A 20060-nucleotide genomic window follows, 5' to 3' on the forward strand; every position below is an offset into this window, starting at 1 on the left:
CGGTCAACGCGTAACCCTAGGTCAATGCTAGTCAACGCGTTGCGACCAAAAAAGTCAAAGTTCGACGCTCGAAACCCTATGGTCAACGCCGGTCAACGCGTAACCCTAGGTCAACGCCAGTCAACGCGTTGCGACAAAAAGTCAACATACGGTGATCTGAAACCCTAAGTCAACACAATGTGACGGAGATAGTTCAAAGTCAACTCAATGACACGAGTCAAACTCAATTCATCAGCTGTAGACTCGAGACTCCAACGACGACCAAGCGATAAACGCAGCGCCGGAAGAACTTCGGCTATTCGTCAAAGCATTGAATAGACCGAAAATCGAAGGAGTTAAGAGTTGAAGCTAACTACAGGTCCTTTACGCCGACTGAAGGCTAGACCAATCATATCCAAAGTATTTCAGCCTCTTCTATAAAAGAAACGAGTCTGGAACGCTTTGGAGGGGGTATCTGTAGGCATCGAAAATTACCTATAGGTCTCTACGAACAGCTCAGTATTAAGGAATGACAATGAACGTTACTATCCGGTTCACAGGAGTTCGATTGACGTTGGTGAACGCTTGAAGTGAATCGACGAACTACGTGAGCCGACAGAATTTCAGAATAACGAAGGTACGGGCTAATCGAGAGCCCCGCGGTGTTTACAAAAAGAACAACGCCCTTCGTGTCTCATTCTAGAACTCTTCATCAGACTTCCAACGCACTTCGAATCACTAAAATCCGAGTTCGGACGAAGAATTTACAGCGGAAGCGGACGAATGCACCTCAACGTAGTGTCTCGGCCAATGTGAGACACCCTAGGGGTGTCTCGGATTTTGTGAGACACCCCAGGGGTGTCTCGGATTTTCTAGGACACCCCAGGGGTGTCTCGGATTTTCCGAGACACCCTAGGGGTGTCTCGGATTTTCCGAGACACCCCAGGGGTGTCCCGAATTTTGAGAGACACCCTCCAAGGCAGATTTGGGCCTTTAGCCCGTTTTAACCGCTCCGCAACCCCTCATGCCTATAAATACAAGCCTTAGGCCTCATTTTTTTAGATCTGGAATTCTCGTGCCTCGGCGAAGCCCTGCCGGATTGAAGACTTAAAGTGCACAGATTTCAAGAGAGGATGAGGAGAGATCGGATCTAGTTCTTCAACGCAAGAGAGTTCTTCGTCAGATCTACATCACCCGCACCCAATCCTTACTATTATCCCGTTGTGGTAATACTAAGAAGAGCAAATATCTCGCTTTTATCGAGATAGGCGCTACAGTTTTCTCGATCCCTTCGCGGATAGACGAAGCTCTGCCCAATTTTTCAGCAATCAGATCTGATCGACGGTGGTCCACGGATAAACCCCGGCACAGGCAAAGACACCCACGCTAGCAGAAGACCGATAAACGATCTCTGTGTTTGTTTGATAAAGTTGTAAACTTTTTATTTTCATTGTGTAAGGAGATCTTATAAAAAGATCGACTTTTTATTTTATTCGAGTTTATTGTAACGACTAAAGTTGTAATAGATTCGATAACAATGGAAACATCAATTTTTGACGAAAACACCATTTACCAGAATAGCTGCTTTTGATGAAGAGAGAATGTGTTTGATCCAAAAACACCATTTGGAACTAAAGCCTCTGGCTGCCATAAGAGATAGGAGAAAACTCCAGTCGACACAGTCAGAAGCCTTATAGAAATCAACCTTGATGGCACAAACCTTCTTTTTCCCCGAAGAACAGTAATTAATCATCTCATGAGCAAGCAGGATGTAGTCTAAAGTAGATTTATTCTTTTGGAAGGCTGATTGAGATCTATCAACAAGGAGGTGGATGAGTTTGCTCAGTCTGTTGGCCAAAAGTTTGGAGAAGATTTTACAAGAACTGTTGATAAGACTGATTGGCCTGAACTCCCCTGGAGAGTTAGCCCCTTCTTTTTTTGGAATGAGACAAATATATGAGAAGTTGATATTATGTAAGCATTGGGGGTGTGAATGAAGAGATTGGATGAAGGAAACCACATCTGCTTCAATTGTGTTCCAACATTTTTGGTAGAACGGGAGAGGAAATCCGTCTGGACCGGGAGATTTCTCAGGATTAAGATCAAAGACTGCTGCTTTGATTCCTCAGGAGAAAAGGGTAGGTCTAGCGAGGAAATATCAAGGGAAATACCTGGATATAAGAGGTTCCAGTCTACTAAAAGTCTGGATTCTGAAGGCTGCTGAAAAAGGTTGGAGAAGAAATCAAAGAATACATTCTTCATCTCTGATTCTGAAGAAATGATACAATTATCAATCTAAAGATGGGGAATAAAATTCTTTCTCCTTCTGAAGGAGGCGGCCTTATGGAAAAATTTAGTGTTATTATCCCCCTCTCTTAACCAAAGGATTCTGGATCTCTGCTTCCATTTAATCTCTTCAGCCCCTACCATGACTAAGAGATTATTTTTCAGGTTACTTCTGGTAGAGAGCTCCTCTGGAGATAGACCTCTGGATTCTTCTAACAAGTTGAGAGATTCAATGCGGGCCATAGCTCTGGAAGAAATAATTTTAAAGGAGCTAAGACAATGTCTTTTCCACCATTTGATTCTTCTTTTGATAAGTTTCAGTTTGAAAGAGAAGGAGGAGGAATTGCCCTCAGGAATGGAAAAGGAATTCCAACATGATTGAAGGAAAGGAATAAAAGAGGGGTGGAAAAGCCAAAATTTCTCAAATCTAAAAAGAGGGGTAGGCTGGGTGGAGCTAGTGTCAAGTATAATTGGGCAATGATCTGAGCAGGGGGCTTGGAAGGCATACTGGATCAAAAGGGGAAATTTCGATTCAAAATCCGGAGACACTAAGAACCTATCCAGCCTAGCACGAACAGGAGGGGATCTGCAGTTAGACCAAGTGAATCTCCTCCCACTGAGGAGGAGGTCAGAGAGATTGATGGAACGAAGAAGATGTTTAAAGTTTTCAATGTCCCTAATAGATCCAGAGCGACCACTACGTTCGGCAAGACTAAGGGTCATGTTAAAGTCCCTAAATACAATCCACGGAAGGGAGTGAGAATCTCTTATTCTTCTGAGTTCCCACCAACAGACCTCTCTGTCTGCGGGATCACAAGGCGCATAGACAGATATGACTGCAAACTCAAAATTAGAAGGTTTATGTTGGAGGATGGCCGTGACAGAAAAGATATCTGAGGACGAGAAGGAACATGAGAGAATATTCTCATTCCAACCTAAAAGAATGCCTCCTCTCGATTCCGTTGCTTCAAGAGAGGTCCAGGAGGAGGTAATGCCTCCCCCTAAATTCTTAAGAGTATTAGGATGGAAAGAATTCAGTTTAGTTTCTTGAAAACCAACAAGGTCAACTTTTGCTAACAACATACATTCCTTAACCAGTCTTCTCTTTGCAGGGTTGTTTAACCCCCTAACATTCCAAGAACCGATCTTCATAAAGAACAATTGCGAACAACATAATAACTGGAAGACACCCTAATTGACTTTAGTCCCTTGGCACTCCATGATTTGGATATCCCTCAGCCCTTAAGGATCTATAGGTTCTAGAATACCACAATTGGCTGATATTTCCCCTAATTTCGACAGGTCTAAAGAATTGATGGGAAGAGTAGAAGCTGAGGAGGAAGATTTACTCTTGGAGTTACCTGGATGCTTGCTCCTCCTCGTCAGCGCAATGTGCTTCTTATAGGGTAGATACGATTGCGACTTTTTGTTCATTTTTCTCTTAGAACTCTTGACTTGAGACTTCACGTTTCCAAAGCCAGGAGGAGGATCTGATGAAGAGGTAATGTCCATCGAGTCTGAGGAGGAAATTTGCATAGCCTGATCTTCCATGATAGGGGCTGGAAGGGGAGGAGACGGCTCTTCATCCGCTGACTGAGAGAGCGCAGGCAGAAGAATTTCCCATGAGGACTTAGCAATCTTAATCTGGATACCTTTGAATGTGACATCAACCATCTCAGGGGCTTCGCTAGTAGGAGGCTCTAGGGAAGGGACCTGCTGAGAACCTTCCGCAGCTATCATATGATTTTTGCCTTTCGGGTCGGCCTGAAGAGGAGGGGAGGGCACTGATGTAAGCTACACTGTTTCTTTAGAAACCGGATTGGGTGGATGCTTAATAGGGGGTGTCTTTAGAGGATGGTGATGAGACTCTCTCTTTACGGACGAAGGATTCAAAATTATCACGGTTCCTACCCTTGATCTCTGTGAGAGGCTTGCCAACAATCCTCAGACGAATTAAGCCCTCCATGATGTGGATACCGTCCGGAGATGCATACCTAAATACAACTTCCTGAGGGATTTTCGAAGGGTCTCTAACTTGAAGCATGACTTTGCAGTCTTTAGCCTCCCTCTTGAACATGATATCATCGGAGACCGTAATGACTTCACCAATGTCTCCAAAAATGGAAGAGAGGAATTCAGTGTCTCAAAGATGAAGAGGAAGGGATGAGATCTCAACCCACACATATACAAACTTGGGAAGGGCTTTGAGACCCGTTTGCTCAGTCCAAGGGGGAAAAAGACCACCGAAACTACCCATGCTGAAGAAGGGTTTGGAACAAGCATAATCAAAAGTTTCTGGATCTGGAAACTGAATAAAGAAAGAAGAGAAGGAGGATTTCCTAATGGGTGTTTTCCACTCGTCTACCTTAAGGTGGAACTCAAGATTTTTGATAAGTTCACTGAAAGAAGGGTTACCAACTTGAATCTGAAAAAGGGCACAAAGGGAAAGCTCGTCCATGAAGCTAACAACAGACTGGGGAAGAGGGACGTTAGGGATGAAAAGAGGGGGAGGACGACTGGATGACTCTTTAGGGTTAGGGATGATGCTCTGAGCTGGAGGATGGATCTTGTTTGGATAGCACATAGAGGTGTGACCTACCAAATTGCAGGCGAAACATTTAAAATCCCCTAGGGAGCAGCTCTTAGCCATATGGTCTTTGCTACCGCAGAAAAAGCACCGAGAAGGTTTCTGATGAGGATAGTTCTGGAGGGATGAATTAGAAGATCTTAGACGTTTAGCTCTTTTTTTGTGGGAGACAGTGGTCCATCCTTCTTCCGGGAGTGGAAGGAGACCACTGGATGAGGATGGATGAAAGGACTGAGATCTACTCAGCAGATCGGCAAAGGAAGGAATTTTTGTAGGAATGTGATGGTTATTGGGCCGAAAAGAGAAAGAGGGGCTAGGGTTTTGAAGCTTGGAGAGAGGGGGGGGGAACTTCTGTGGAATGGGGATTAGGAGGAAAAGAGGGCTTTGTTGGTAAAGCAGACGAAGAGGAGAAGGGGTGAGGGGAGACATTGATTTTACCATTAGCGAGTGATACGATGCGTCACAGCTTTGGTTCCCCTCCCTGACGTCGGTCTTGTCGCCTGCTCGCCTGCTCCATCCCGATGACGCTGTGTTAGGTTTCCTTATCCTTTACCTTCACTCTTTTATAAAATTAGTATTGTAATTTTGACATATAAGAATATTCGGATGAAAAAAATTCACATTTGCATACTAAAAGATACTAACTTATTATGGTGTATAAACGTTGCAAAAAATAAAGGGAAAGTATGTAAATGCAAAGTGAGTGAAATTGTGACGTAAAAGCTATTTAGCCGAAACTGCTGAATAGAAACATCTCCAATTTTTGTGTAGGCAGCCTGTTCCTGTCAAAATGGGGAAGGCTAGCTATTATATTATATTATGAGGTTTGTGCATATATACGCCCCTCAAATCTTCCATGTTTTCAACATTACCCTCCAATCTTGGTATTTACAAAATTCCACACCCCCCATGTTGTGCGCGGCGGGCACACCGATGGGGTGCCGAGAACAAATACCAATGCTAAAAGAGAAAGCCAAACAATCCAAAAATAACGGCACAAACACAAACAAATGAATTTTACGTGGTTCGGCAAGTTGCCTATGTCCACGGGCAAGAAGGAGTGCAAACTTAAATTACAAATCACTCAAACTCACCAATTAATCTCACCAACAAAGCTCTTTATCTCTCAAATAAAACCCTAACCAATAGCTCCATAAAATACCTCTTTTATGTGCTCCAAATATCCCATATTCATCTCCCCAAAAACCCTAAAATGTGTTGGTATTTATACCAAACACCAAACCAATTCAGAATAGGAAACTGCAAATTTAGGTCTGACCCGATACGCGGTCGACAGCGACGGTCGACCACTACAAATGACAGAGCCCAAAAAAACAATTGCAGGCTCGACGATCGATCGCGGCAGTCAACCGCACCCAACTCCAGACTCATGTGTTTGGATTACATGGTCTGGTAGTCGACCACGACGGTCGACCGCACCAAGACTTGAATCAAGCCCAGGGTCCGTGCATGAATACGGTTGACCGGCCTTGCACCGCGGTCGACCGCACACCGCCAAAAACCAATTCCTGTTTCCAACATGTTCTAAACCAATTCCTTCGCCAAATCTACAATTCTCTATATCGGCAAAAAAATTTCAAAACTGAACCGACACCAATACCAACCAAACGTCTCACTTGTTACGTCTAGTATGAAGTGGAACAAATCCAAGACAACGGACTCAATCCATAACAAATCGAGATCCAAATGAGAATGTGAGCACTCTCCAAACGTCAGTATCAACTCACCAAACCAATTGTATCATAAATGACTGCCTACGTATCCTCTTGCCTAAGGAATCAAGCATTCACGTAGTTCACCCAATGGCCTCCAAAGATCCTCAATCCAATAGAAGAGTTCTCAACCCTTCTCCAACATCACCAACGAATCTGTGACTGCTAGCACTCTCAATGCCCCAAAGTGAAACGAACCAAACACCTCCATCTATGGTGAACCAACGGCCATATCAAAATTCGAACTATGTCCACCAACTGCACTTGAATCAACCAACTCATCATCAGCATCAGCATCAATATGGTTCCTAATCTGTGCCACCTTAGTTGGAATTCCAAACGATACAGTATGATTTGGAGTATATGGAGTAATCTCCGCCCAATGTGGAGTAGCACCACCTTTCACCCGCTACGATATCCCAATGATCTGATCAACACTCTCCACCTGTCGAGAGTCAAATGTGACATACCTGCTCAGAAAAAAATTAGAAGTCAATCACATGATAACCAAACGAGCCTCTGAATACCAAATATGCACTCATATCAAATATCACATCCTCGATGTGACCATATGTTGGGCAACCAAACATCTGAAGCATCCCAAAATCTGAAGCAGCTCCACCAGATCTAAATACACCAAACGCAACAGTCGACAACCTATGAATAAGATGTCTCCAATATGTTGAAGCCTCAATACCAGAATTCCTCTTCAAACCAATGCTCGACATCAAACACCGATCCTCCTTCAACAAGGAACGGCTCATCAAATCTGCCACCTCATCTCGTCGCCCCAATATTTCTGTAGGCATCAAAAATTACTTATGAGTTTCCGCATGCAGCTCGAAGCAGAGAAGATGATGAACATCACTATCTGAGACAAAGAAGTTTATCTAACATCGACAAATGCAAAATGAAGTGAGTTGATGAATCATATGAAGCAACAGAACAACAGAATAACAAAGATACAAGCCGCTCGGGAGTTACGCTTCACTCACGAAAGATGAAGCGCCTCTCGTGTCTCGTCCATTCCAAATGTGATTCAACCATGGGAGCTTGTAGATCTCTTCGTCGGCTTTCCTACGTACTTTAAATTACGTAATTCCCAGTTTGGATGGCGAAAATACAACGAAAATGACCACGTCACGCTTGACCAGTGCCCGAGCCTTAGCAGGAGACACTGCAAGTGTCTCGGCCATGGCCAAGACACTCCAAGTGTCTTGGTCAAGGCCGAGACACCCAAGGTGTCTCCCTGCCTAAAAAAGCCGTTTCGAAGCTGTTTTCACCCGTTAACCGCTGGGATCTTATTCTAACTGATCTGAAGCTATCCTAGAATGTAGTAAAGTGGTTATAACTAAAGATAAGAGGGAATCGGCCGTTCTTTTCCAAAAATAGAACTCGCAAAGCCTATAAATACAATCCTAGGGCCTTCATTTGCACAGATCTAGAATTCTCGAGCCTTGGTGAAGCCCTGCTGAATTGGAGACTGAAGAGCCATGAATTTTAGAGAGGAGGATGAGATCTCAGTGAATTCTTCGGCATAAAGAAGGAGAGTTCGACAGATCTGCAGCCTAGTTCTTCCCTTGAGATCACACCGTTGCTGTGATCTCGAAAAGAGTGGTTATCTCGCTGTTGTCGAGATAATTGATTTGGTTTCTTGACTCCTTCGCGGGTCAACGAAATCTGCACTTTGAGCTGATCACTTGGTGGTCTAAGAATAAACCCGGGTACAGGCAAAGATCCCATGTAAGCAACAGGAGATAAACTGCTATTGTGTTTTGTTTGAAGAGAGTTGTAATATTCTTATTATTTTCATTGTGTGGGTGAGTCTTATAAAAAGACAAACTTTTACTTTGAACTTGTTGTAAACAATTGAAGTTGTAATGAGTTCATTAATGAAGATGTTAAATTTCACACCAAACAGTTTCCTCTCCAATGAAATGTCTTAAACTGCCGTGAGCTCGGCACAAATGCAGAAAAGAACCTCTACCAAAAACAGAACAACATGTTATCTTTCTAATAATACACTTCCTCCATCTGTTGTTGACCACTAGGACTTCATACCAACGGAACTTGATTGCAACCCACAAATACCTAGAACAATCCCCAACATAGAAAATCAAATACTGATTACCTCTCAATGACGCCTCCTTGGAAGGCTCCCAAATGCCTGAATGAACACCATCTAAAAGACCCCTCGCTCGATGAATAGAAGTGTCAAACTCCACCTCGGTCTCCTTGCTCATACCAATGTGCTAACAGGACTTTAATATGCAGGTCAAAGTACTCCTCAACAATCCATGCACGACATCAACAATCGAATATCCCAGCCTCAAATCATTCTTTCTCAGCCATCTTCCTCAAAGCACCAACAAACTAATACAGAATAAACTGAAAGAAAATAGATCCAAACTGCGAGAAAGGTAGATTTTTCCCTCCAATTGAAACCCTAACTAGAGTCTCCAAAAGATCTCACACCCACACGACGGAAGACAATGTCTATAATAGTAAAAATCCCACCTTTATCACCAACTGAAACCCTAGACGAGCTTCCAAAGCGATCTACTCCTCCACCAATCCTCAAGCATATCCAAAGCTCTGATACCACTTGTTGTGCACGGAAGCCAAACCGATGGGGTGCCGAGAACAAATACCAATGCCAAGAGAGAAAGCCAAACAAACCAAAATAACGGTACAAACAAAACAATGAATTTTACGTAGTTCGGCAAGTTGACTACGTCCACGGGGCATGAAGGGGATGAGGTTTTCACTAATAGAAAAGAAGAGTACAAACTGAGATTACAAATTACTCAAACTCATTAATTAATCTTACCAACAAAGCTCTTAATCTCTCAAACAAAACTCTAACCAATAGCTCCAGAAAATACCTCTTTTTTGTGCTCCAAATATCCCCTATTCACCTCCCCAGAAACCCTAAAACATGTTGGTATTTATACCAAACACCAAACCAATTCAGAACAAGAAACTACAAATTTGGGTCTGACCCGATACGCGGTCGACCGCGACAAATGACAGAGCCCAAAAAACAACTGCAGGCTTTGGCGGTCGATCGCCGCAGTCGACTGCACCTAACTCCAGACTCTCGGGTTTGGATTACAGGGTCTAGCGGTTGACCGCACCAAGACCTGAATCAAGCCCAGGGTCCGTGCACGAATACGGTCGATCGGCCTTGCACCGCGGTCGACCGTACACCGCCAAAAACCAACTCCTACTTCCAAAACCTATTCTAAACCAATTCATTCGTCAAATCTACACCACCCCTGAAACAAAAAGAAAAAAAATCTCTCCCGTTGATTTTTATACCCCTTTCACTTAGCAATTTTAGTATTTAAATAGGAAATTGTTGCAAGTCTTTGGAAATTATTAGGAATTTTGATACCACCCATTTTAAGTTGGAGTGGTAGAAAGACCCTATATGGCAATATGTTAGTTTTAGGGATAGGTTTGTAAATATCAAGATCTGAGGAACAGTTAGTAAAATATTGAAGACTTGACGGGTACATTTGTGCATAAGCCCAAACATTATTGTTCAAAGTGGGCTAAAGGCTAATGGTACTAATATCATCTGCAACATGGGCATTGGCTGCAAAATGGGCTTTGGCTACAAAAAGACTATGGCCATTCTTCAACGATCAATTTAGCTGTCCGGGCTGGATCATTGATCCAATGCACAACCACCCAGCCCATATTATCAAGATATCAGATTATCACATACCGGAAAAGAGTATACATAGTCCAAAGAGCATTTGAGCCTCCCCAACTAAGTGGGAATCAGATTAAGTGAGAAGAGAATAGAGCGGTGAATGAAATAGAAGGAGCCTAAGAATGGAATGCATATTTTCATGCTCATATTTGAGTGTCATTAGGGAATGAAGTGGGAAAAAAACTTTTTATTTTTGACATAGATGATTAATAAATAATTTAAAAATATTGTGTATGAATTTTAATTTTTTGATTCTTACTTAAGTGGTAATGCTTTTTCCCTAGCAACTCATTAGGAATGCTCATTCCTACAAAATTTGAAAATGAAGGAGAAGTGAGAATGGACATTCTAGCTTCTAATATAATAGTGTGTTTGGTATGTATGAATAAGAAGTGGGAATGAGCATTCCATTCATAATTATCTCTGCACACGAAACCATGCCTAGCTTTTATCCATTTTTCTAAGAAACCCTCCTTTCTATAAATTTTACCATTTTCTTCTAAGAAGCTCTTAACTTTCTTTTTACGATAGCAAAGTCTCTAAGTTTCTACCCCACCCCTAACCGCCACGCCGCCCCCCCCCACCCCCCGGATGGCGTGCGCTGGGATCGGGCTCTAAGCCCATGAACAAGCCCGTTGATGTTTTTTTTTGTTCAAAATCTCGATTCAGACCTGGGCCGCGGCAGCCTTGGAGGGTCGGAGCTGAAGACTTTATCCCTAGGTCTAGGGGTGGACCGCAGCGCTAACTCCAGTGGCCTGCATGTAGCTCACGCGGTTTCAGGTCACGATTCGGCATGTACTCCTTTTTTTGTTTAGTTTTTCTTTTTAGTTTTTTATCTTTTCAAAAATTTTACTAGATTAGAATGTATAGTTTTAAAGAGAAAAACTTATATTTTATATTTCTAAAAGTTGTAAACCCTATACATTTTATAATTAGTGATGGAATTATCTCAAAGGACAAAATATTAACATTAATTTGAGTGTTTTCATTAAATCAAAGATGACTACAAATATTCATCAAAATACTAAATTGAGCTTATAAAATCTCTACTGCTACTAAAATTGCAACTCAAATACTAAGAGATTGTAACTTCAATTGAATTGCTTTTAAAATCATAACAAAATGTAACTATTACCTAAAGCGGGCCGGGTCGGGCGTGAGCCGGGCCTGCTTCTTTTTCCATTGGTTTTAGAGCACCTAGCCCAACCCGCAACACTGAGTATATCATGGACGAGTCTTCACCCCAAGGAAAGCTGGGCGCGATTTCGGTCCGCTGTTCGAGCTCACCGCTCCGCCCCGCCCCGTCGTACGCCCTAACGCACCTCTCAAAAAAAGGAAGCCACCACCTCTTCATGTTAATTTAGGGATTTGTTTTTTCAAGAAAGAAAGATGGGGACTTCTTAGAAGGGAGAGATGAAACATAGCATTCATTTGAATGACAAGAAGTATTGAAAGTAACCAATATAAATTTATTGCATTATTTGTTTCACATTGTTTTTAGTCGCTAAAGTATGACTGTTTGTCATAAACGGACAGGTGTCCCCTTACATGCACCGCTCAAACTAAATTGACGGTCAGGGCAACCAAGAATCTTGACTTAGCCGACCTGCCAAGTCAACATCTCCTTAGATCGACTCGAATGACGGTACTTGTCGGCCCTTTGGTTGAAGACGACTCGGTACAAGCACACTCGACCAGTTGTTCAACACCATGCAAGTTCAACTCAAGAGGCGTTACTTCTTGACCAAGCTAAACGATGACTTCAACCTCAAGCCTCTCCCGCTAACAGCACGTCGGTGTCACGTTAAATGCTTGGCAGGCGTCATTATTTCTTTAGCACTGATAGCCTTCATGACACATCAGACCACGTCAGCACCGCCATGCCCCCAACCACTTCTAATTAAATGCCGATGTGACATCTCCTCCACTCGTCGATCGACACGTGTAAAGTAGGTGGTGACACAGTTGTCAGCCCATATTTATTTGCCGACATCCTGTGCTCAGCCGAAATTACCGTTCTATCCTTTAAGCACCACTATAATAGAGGTGTTAGTCTCTACATAAAGATGGATTTTTTCCAGGCTATTTTTCCCAGCAATATCTGATAATTATACTATAGTATACTAAAGAACTCACATAGTTCTTCATTTTCCCACTTAAGTTCATCAACTAATTTGATCGTCGGAGGAACCACGAGGGAACTAGTTCACGTCCTCTCACGAGTTGCTCCTTGTGCAGGTTAAAACTCCTCAACTCAAAACTAGATATTCGAAAAAGTGAGCGGCCCCTAATCAACCTCACCCCTACTATATTGACTGTTTGATTATTTAATATCAACACACATATTTTTGAAAGTAGCGAGAACATTATTTCTTGTATTTCACTTTAGTTTCATATAGTAATTGAAAATATTATTAGGAAGAGGGAAAGAAAATCTCTTGAGATTTTATTTAGAAATGAAAAATATTCATGTAATGCAAAATTTGATATTGTTCCCAAATTGACTTATGTTTCACCTATTTAAGTCTTGAATGTTAGAAAAATATTTTTTTAAAAATAGAGACTCGACACATATGCGTCACATCAGCAATTAAGTTCATAGTTACTTCCACCCAAATAAATAGACGTAGGAGCTTTTTAGAATAGCGGGGTAAGCCTTAGGACTAGGGGTGCATTCGGTCCAAATACGATTCGGATATGATGCTTGTCATATTCATATCCGTTTACCCATCTCGGATACGGATACAGATCCGAATATATCTCTGTAAGGAAAATTTATAACCATATCCGCTAAAATCGGATACGGTTACGGATATACATGCGGATATATAAGCGGATATGCATACAGATACAAAATAGATATGAGAAAAGTAGATAGTATTGAGAAAAATATAGTTCATGTGATACAAAAGAGTTCGTTAATATATTCATTACAACTGAAAAGTTAAGATTAGACATCTTGATCATTAAAATTAATATGTATTCATTACAACTGAAAAGTTAAGATACAAAAGAGTTCGTTAATATATTCATTCACAATCTAAGAATCGAAACTACGGGTAAGAGCATGACTAATATGTATTCGGGTATTTCGGATACGGATATTTCACTACAAAACCATATTCGTAACCATATCTTATCGGTTATATATTTGAGCAACCATATCCGTATCCTAACGGATACGGTTATGGATATTTCCTCGGATACGTATACAGTTTAGCACCCCTACTTAGGACCCCTGTAGACTATTTTTGTTCTGAAAATTAAATTGATGATGCAAACAGTGATACGCAGACAGGAGAGGTAGAGGTCAGGGGCATTAAAAGAATAAAAGTAAAAAAGGTTGGGAGTTTTTTAGAATAGTGGGGTAAGACTTGGGACCCCCGCAGACAATTTTTGTGCTGAAAATTAAATTGATGATGCAAACAGTGATACGCAGAAAGGGAGTGTATTGTAACAAAAGAAAATACAGTGACAAACGAAGCACAAGATCCTCTTTAGTTCGTCGAACCACAAAAAAGAGTTACAGATGCAAAATGATCCTCAGTACTTAAAATTTTGAGAGTTAGCCAACAGCCACAATCATAATTAGCTACCAGAATAATACATTAATACTTAGGGCCATCACTTTCTACTGCCTCAATCCAAATATTGTCAAAACAGCAGCTATTCCATCTCTTTTACAGCAACATTTAGAAGAACCAAGCAACAATCTGCAGCACAGGCAAAAGACCTTTTAGTACTATTCAGAGAGATAAATAAGTTCAAACCGAATGGTAATAAAGTGCATCGCATCGGATATTTATGTGAAAGTAAAACAGATCGCTAAATTGTTCTATATGATTATAAGATATTTGTTGAATGTAGGCACTCCATTGTACAAGAGCATTATTTTCCATAATCAATAAAGAAACGTCTGATTTTACTCCTTGCGCACTTTTTGGCAGTATAAAATTCCTAACTTGTTCCTTAAAAAATAATAATAGCTTGTATTGGATGCCTTTAGGGATATCGCTTAGATGAGAGGCATAGTGATCAGTACGCAATCAAATTTAACTCTAACCAGGTCAAATATTGTTCTTTACAGATATAGACACAAGGTTACAACCAGGATTAAAGCCTTGATATGTGGAGAGGCAAATGGTTGGTCCCCTAATTAATTAAGATTACTGCTAAATAACCTTTCTTCTCATTTCTCACCTTTAACAAAAGTATAACCACAACTCCCCGACACGAATCTCCCACTAACCAAATAATCAACAAAACTCCCACGTTGACATTCTCCTTACTTTCTCATCAACCTCTTGAAGATAGAGAAAATAACTTCCAACCACAAGCCTCCACTCATAGCATATTACATGACAAAGGAGTCTACTTTCAAAAGGTCAAAGGGATTCGTCGATGGAGAATCGTCATCAACATAAGAAACCCAAAAGAGATGATCAGTCTAAAGATGCTCACTATTATTCTAGATACTTTAATAATCAGAACCCTTTCCTTACAAAGACACAACTAAGCTCACTTATAATAAAAGCATGAAGAGCCTTACAAAACAAGGCACCTCATGTCGGTATGTAATTATAAATTAAGAACAATTATGGGCTACTGTACAAGATAGGAAAATAATCATGTTCATTGAATATTACTCTAAAACAGAGCACCCAAAGATGAACAATTTTTTTGGGGCAAAAGAAAAATATTGTTAGCAATGTGCCCAGAATTAAAAGATAAAAAATGATTGGCGCAAGTCTCGTAAGATTAAATATGCTAAAAAACTAGATAATAATTGAGGAAAACTCTCAGTCGTCCGATTATATTGCGAATCAGTGCCAATCATAAACTATCCCAACCCTTGGGGTTTCTGTTCCGATAAGGAAATAATTCTAGTAATGAGCTCCTGGAATGAGTTACGGGGAATGAGTTATATCCTGCTATATCCACAAAAGCATCAGCAAGGAAAAAGTATTAAGGTGGTCCTGAAACTATTGTTACATGCACCAGGGACCATCGCTATGCAAGAAGAGCACAAGTTACATGAACCATCATTATAACAGGCCCACCTACTCTCTCTCATATAGAAACCTGACATGTCATGCAAAATTCAGCTGATCAACCTTATTTGCTCTTTTCTAGTCTAGATTTTTAGTGGCTAATAACCACAATCATAAAACTAAAAGAGCAAACAAGTTACTTCACGCAATCTCCTTCCACCTCAAAGACAAAGCAATGTGGGGTAATTAGTTAAAGATAGTTGGAGCTCTAGCTTTTGGTGTAGTCAGCATCTCTCACGAAGTTTAACCCAACCACCAAGTAGCAAAACATTAAGGATCTCAAAGATGCACCAAAATTGGCCCCTTTGGAATTGGACTGATGCTGACTAGTGAACAGTACCATCCCTTCTCCCACCACAACCACTCAAAATTATTAGTTTTTTCTTAGCTAGTTTAAAGTCTAATGCATCACCTAATCCATGTGTTCTATGAAATAGCCATTTGATCCTTGAATCTTAAAAGTTAAATTTTTGTCTTAGTCATATTGACCGCTGTCAAGATTAAAATAAGTTTATGGTCATATTCTTATTAACCAGAGATATTTTATAATAGACAAATGAAAGATAACCGCTCCAGTCCACAAGCTCTATCTCGAACTTGTGGATTGTGTGCAATTTATGTACATCAAGCAATCTTAACATTAAAAAAGAACACAAATTCTATCAGAATATCTCCTACTACAACCACACGAAACAACTAGCTATTTATTTATTTATTTATTTATAGTTATAAGTCTAATTTGCCACCTAATTCATGTGTAACACTATGAAATAGCCATTTGGTCCAAAATTCTTGATAGTTAGGATTTTGTCTTTATCAAGATTAGAATAAGTGTATACTAAAGGGATGTTTGGTTGCACAATTTTATAGAAAAGTTTTCTTAAAATGTCTGACAATGACAATTCTGTAATTAAAGTTTTCTGTGGATTTCCATAAACTATGTTTGGTTCAAAAAATTTACAAAAATGTTTTCTGTAAAATACAAAAAAATACCAAAAATTTACATAAATCAATTTTCTCTCAAAATGGGCGGAAATCACCTAGGAATCTGACATCACATTGACACTTTTCTATAAAGTTGACACTTTTCTATAAATTTAGGAGATGTTTAGTTCAATTTCTACAAATTATAGGAAATCTTGCTATTTTCTATAAAGTTCTGGGTCATTTTCTTGTTTTGAACCAAACAAGCAAAGTAAAAAAACAAGAAAATTGGTACATTTTGACTTCTCAAAACTTTTACTATAATTTTTTTAAGAAATACAAGGAAATCATATTTTGGGTGAAAAAACATTTCCTATAATTTGTAGAAATTGAACCAAACACCTCCTAATATTCGTATTTACTAATTTCCTAGATAGTTTTAAGGTAGGCAATTACAAGTTAACTGCCCCAGCCCACAAGCTCTAACTTGAAGTTGTGGGTTGGATAGTTGTGCACAAATTCCATCAGAATATCTAGCATGCAACAGAACCTTCGAACCCCATGAACATTATTCTAATAAGAAAATATTAAAACTTTGTGAAATATACCTAATTTGTCAATTAGACAAATCAACCAATTGAAGATCCTCTCAAATCTCATACTAAGTATAAAACAAAGGATTACTCAAAAAGAATAGACTTACTTAGATGAAATCAACCAATAACTTATGCGAATTAGAGCAAATGAGGTCTAATTTCTTGCGGGTTTTTAGTGGCCGGAATGAGTCTGATACGGTCTCGTCAATGGCCGTTGTCCTAACAGGACTCGGGAGATAACTAAGCCTTGAAGAGGAAGAAAAGGACTGCTGATCCTGCACCATCAAAATCAAGACTTAGAGAGGAATTCAGGGGATATTCCTAAAACTGCAACAATTATTTTCCCCTTCACATTTCTACAAACTACATAGAAACGGAGAAGGGATTGTAAAGATAAATAAAAGAAAGAATAACAAAGGATTTTATGTGATACAAAATAATGAATACAACCATGAAATTTCAAAAAAGAACATTTTTTTCATCTCGTTTGAGATGTTGGAATATAACAAGAAACGTATAAGCTGCTTTTCGTTTTTTTAAGAGTAATAATGTCTTCATTTGGATATCATCAAAAGATCCAAGAACACGAATTTTTGAGGGAAAAAAACCTAAATACCTGAGATAGAGGAAGATCTGCATTTTGTCTCATTCTCTTCAAGGATTCATTACCGACGGGCCCCACCATTTCTTTATCCGCCGCCTCCTCTTCGCTACTCGAAGAAGTCGTCGTCACCGGCGGTGGCTCCGCTCCGTCGACCACGGCACCACCTGCTCCTCCCCCTCCTCCTCCTCCTCCTCATCACCCTCACCATCACTCTCATCATCATCATCATCATCATCATCATCATCAGCATCAGCATCAACATCAGCATGTACCCTCTCTCTGCTCTCCGCTTCATCGTCATCGACCTTCTTCGATCTTCCTTCGACGCACCGATCGCAGACCGAGACGGCCTGGATGAGTTTCGCTCCCGCCGCCTTCCATGGCGTCGGATCCTGGCAGTTCCGGCAAAGTAAAACCCTAGAATGGCGGGCGACGAGGAAATTCGCGCCGTGGACCTTGGCGTCGCAATCGAAGCAGAGACTAGCTTCGTCCGATTCGCAGTACATACGGGCTGCGCCCGCGCATAGCTCGCACGCTTTCATCCCCTTCATCCTCGAGATCTCCGGGGTTTTTGTGTTCTGGAAGCTGATGCGAGATTTTGATCCTTTGGTTTTCTTTGGTATGAGAATTTTATGGGGGAATATTTAAAGGGGGCAATTCTTCTTGGTTTGTGTCCGAAGGATCAGGGGGTGGTTTATTTTTGCTTTATGTTGAAAAGAAAGGACGGTCCTGTCCTTAGAAATTTAGGGGCTGTTTGGTTCGCTAAAAGAATTGGAAATGGGAAGAAAATAAAATGTTTTCTTAAATATTGGTCTATTTCTTGTGTTTGGTTCACTTCTTAAAAGTAAAAAGGAAATAAGATGAGATGAGTTGTCATTATATTATTGGATGATGTGAGTGATTTTTAAATAAAACTTATTGGAGGTTCTTTTCTTGTGTTTGGTTGGCTAAAAAATAAGGAAAAGACTTAAAAGGAAAAGACTTTCCTTGTTTAGATTCCTTTATTGTGATTAGTTCATTCTTAAAACTAAGAAAAGAAATGAGATGAGATGAGTTGTCTTTATATTATTGGATGATGTGACCCACACTTAAGGAAACTCATTTCCTAGTTTTTTTGGAGGAAATGGGTGGAGATGAAAGTTTAAGGAGATGAGATGAGTTGTCACATATTATTGGATGATGTGATTGATTTTTAAATATGAGATGGGATGAGATGAGATGAGTTGGATGATGTGATGATAAAAATAATATTTTATTAGATGTTGGATGATAAAAGTAATATTTTATTGGATGAGTTGGATGATAAAATAATATTTTATTAGATGAGTTGGATGATAAAATAATATTTTATTGATTGTTGTGGTAAGTTTTAGGAATGGAAATGGTTAAGAATAGGAAATAAGAGATTATAATAATATTTTAATACAAAAAGTACATGGAATTCCTTTTCTTGGTTTTTAGGAAACCAACCAAACAGCCCTTACTCCCATGGTTTTGACTCTTACGTTTGGAGGACTTTCTTTTTCTTGATTTTTGAGATTTTATTATATTTATCAAAAAGTAATAGAGGTGACATGTCATTTTGTGAAATCTATTTATGGGTTTATTTTTATGGACTTTTTTAGATCAAGTTTTTTGTTTGGCGCAGCAAAACAAATGATTGAGCCTTCTAATTTGCTTACTAGAAAGATTGGACTGTGCATCGTTAGTGACTTTTATGCAGATTTTATTCTGAATTAGCTGAGCATATCCTTCTAAAGTGTATAATAGAGAAATTTTGCGACCAATTACAAAAGGACTATTAGTAAAGGATTGGCCCAAATTGAAAATTAATTCCAATGGGGCATTTTGCCCCATCATTTCTCTTGAAGAAAAAAAAGATTAAATGATTGGGTAATGTTCATTGCCTTCTTCTAGTATATACGGTAAAAAAAAAAGAGAATTAAGAAGGAGTAATAGAGAAATAGGAAAGATTTTGTTGCTATAATTTTTTGGACTATTTAGAGAAAGTGCAACTCAAAATTTTTGAGGAAAAATATCAAGCGTTCAGCACTTAGGAGTTGCTTAGTTGGCTAAAAAACAAGAAAATCAAAGAAAAATAAACATATTTTCTATAATAGGTTATTTTCTTATGTTTGGTTCACTTTTTAAAAGTAAGGGGCTGTTTGGTTCGCTATTATAAGGGGTGGAAAACTCAGAAAACCCCTCCACGTCAGATTTTTAGCCCTCCACGTCGGCTTTTTTGTTTCCGTCCATTTCTTTGTGCCGCTTTGGTTCGCTCGAATGGAAGATGGAAAACTCTGCTGAAATCGTCGCCAACTAAGATTTTTTTCCCTCTCCGATTTCCTTCCCCAACCAAGTGAAATTGATGAAAACTCTGCCACGTCAGATTTTTTTCCTTCTCTGCTTTGTTTACAAAAGTTTTCCTTTTTTTCTATGCGAACCAAACACAAGAAAAATAAATACATTGGTTTCCCACCATTTTTTATGTGTGAACCAAAGCAAAACAATCTATTTCTTGGAAAAGTTTGAAAAACTCAAAACTTGTGTTTCTTTACATGGAATTGCATTTCTCTATA

General features: G+C 39.8%; 1 protein-coding gene across 1 annotated transcript; it reads right to left on the bottom strand.

Moving 5' to 3' along the window:
• LOC109833266 (ribosomal RNA processing protein 1 homolog) lies at window positions 13720-18160 on the bottom strand. The gene is given in 4 exon segments (XM_020400878.1): window positions 13720-13997; window positions 16983-17152; window positions 17494-17624; window positions 17627-18160. Coding segments are annotated over 3 exon segments (705 nt in total). The 5' UTR covers window positions 18033-18160; the 3' UTR covers window positions 13720-13997; window positions 16983-16984.

The sequence above is a fragment of the Asparagus officinalis genome, chromosome 3 (assembly GCF_001876935.1).
Source record: "Asparagus officinalis chromosome 3, Aspof.V1, whole genome shotgun sequence".
NCBI classification, from domain to species: domain Eukaryota; kingdom Viridiplantae; phylum Streptophyta; class Magnoliopsida; order Asparagales; family Asparagaceae; genus Asparagus; species Asparagus officinalis.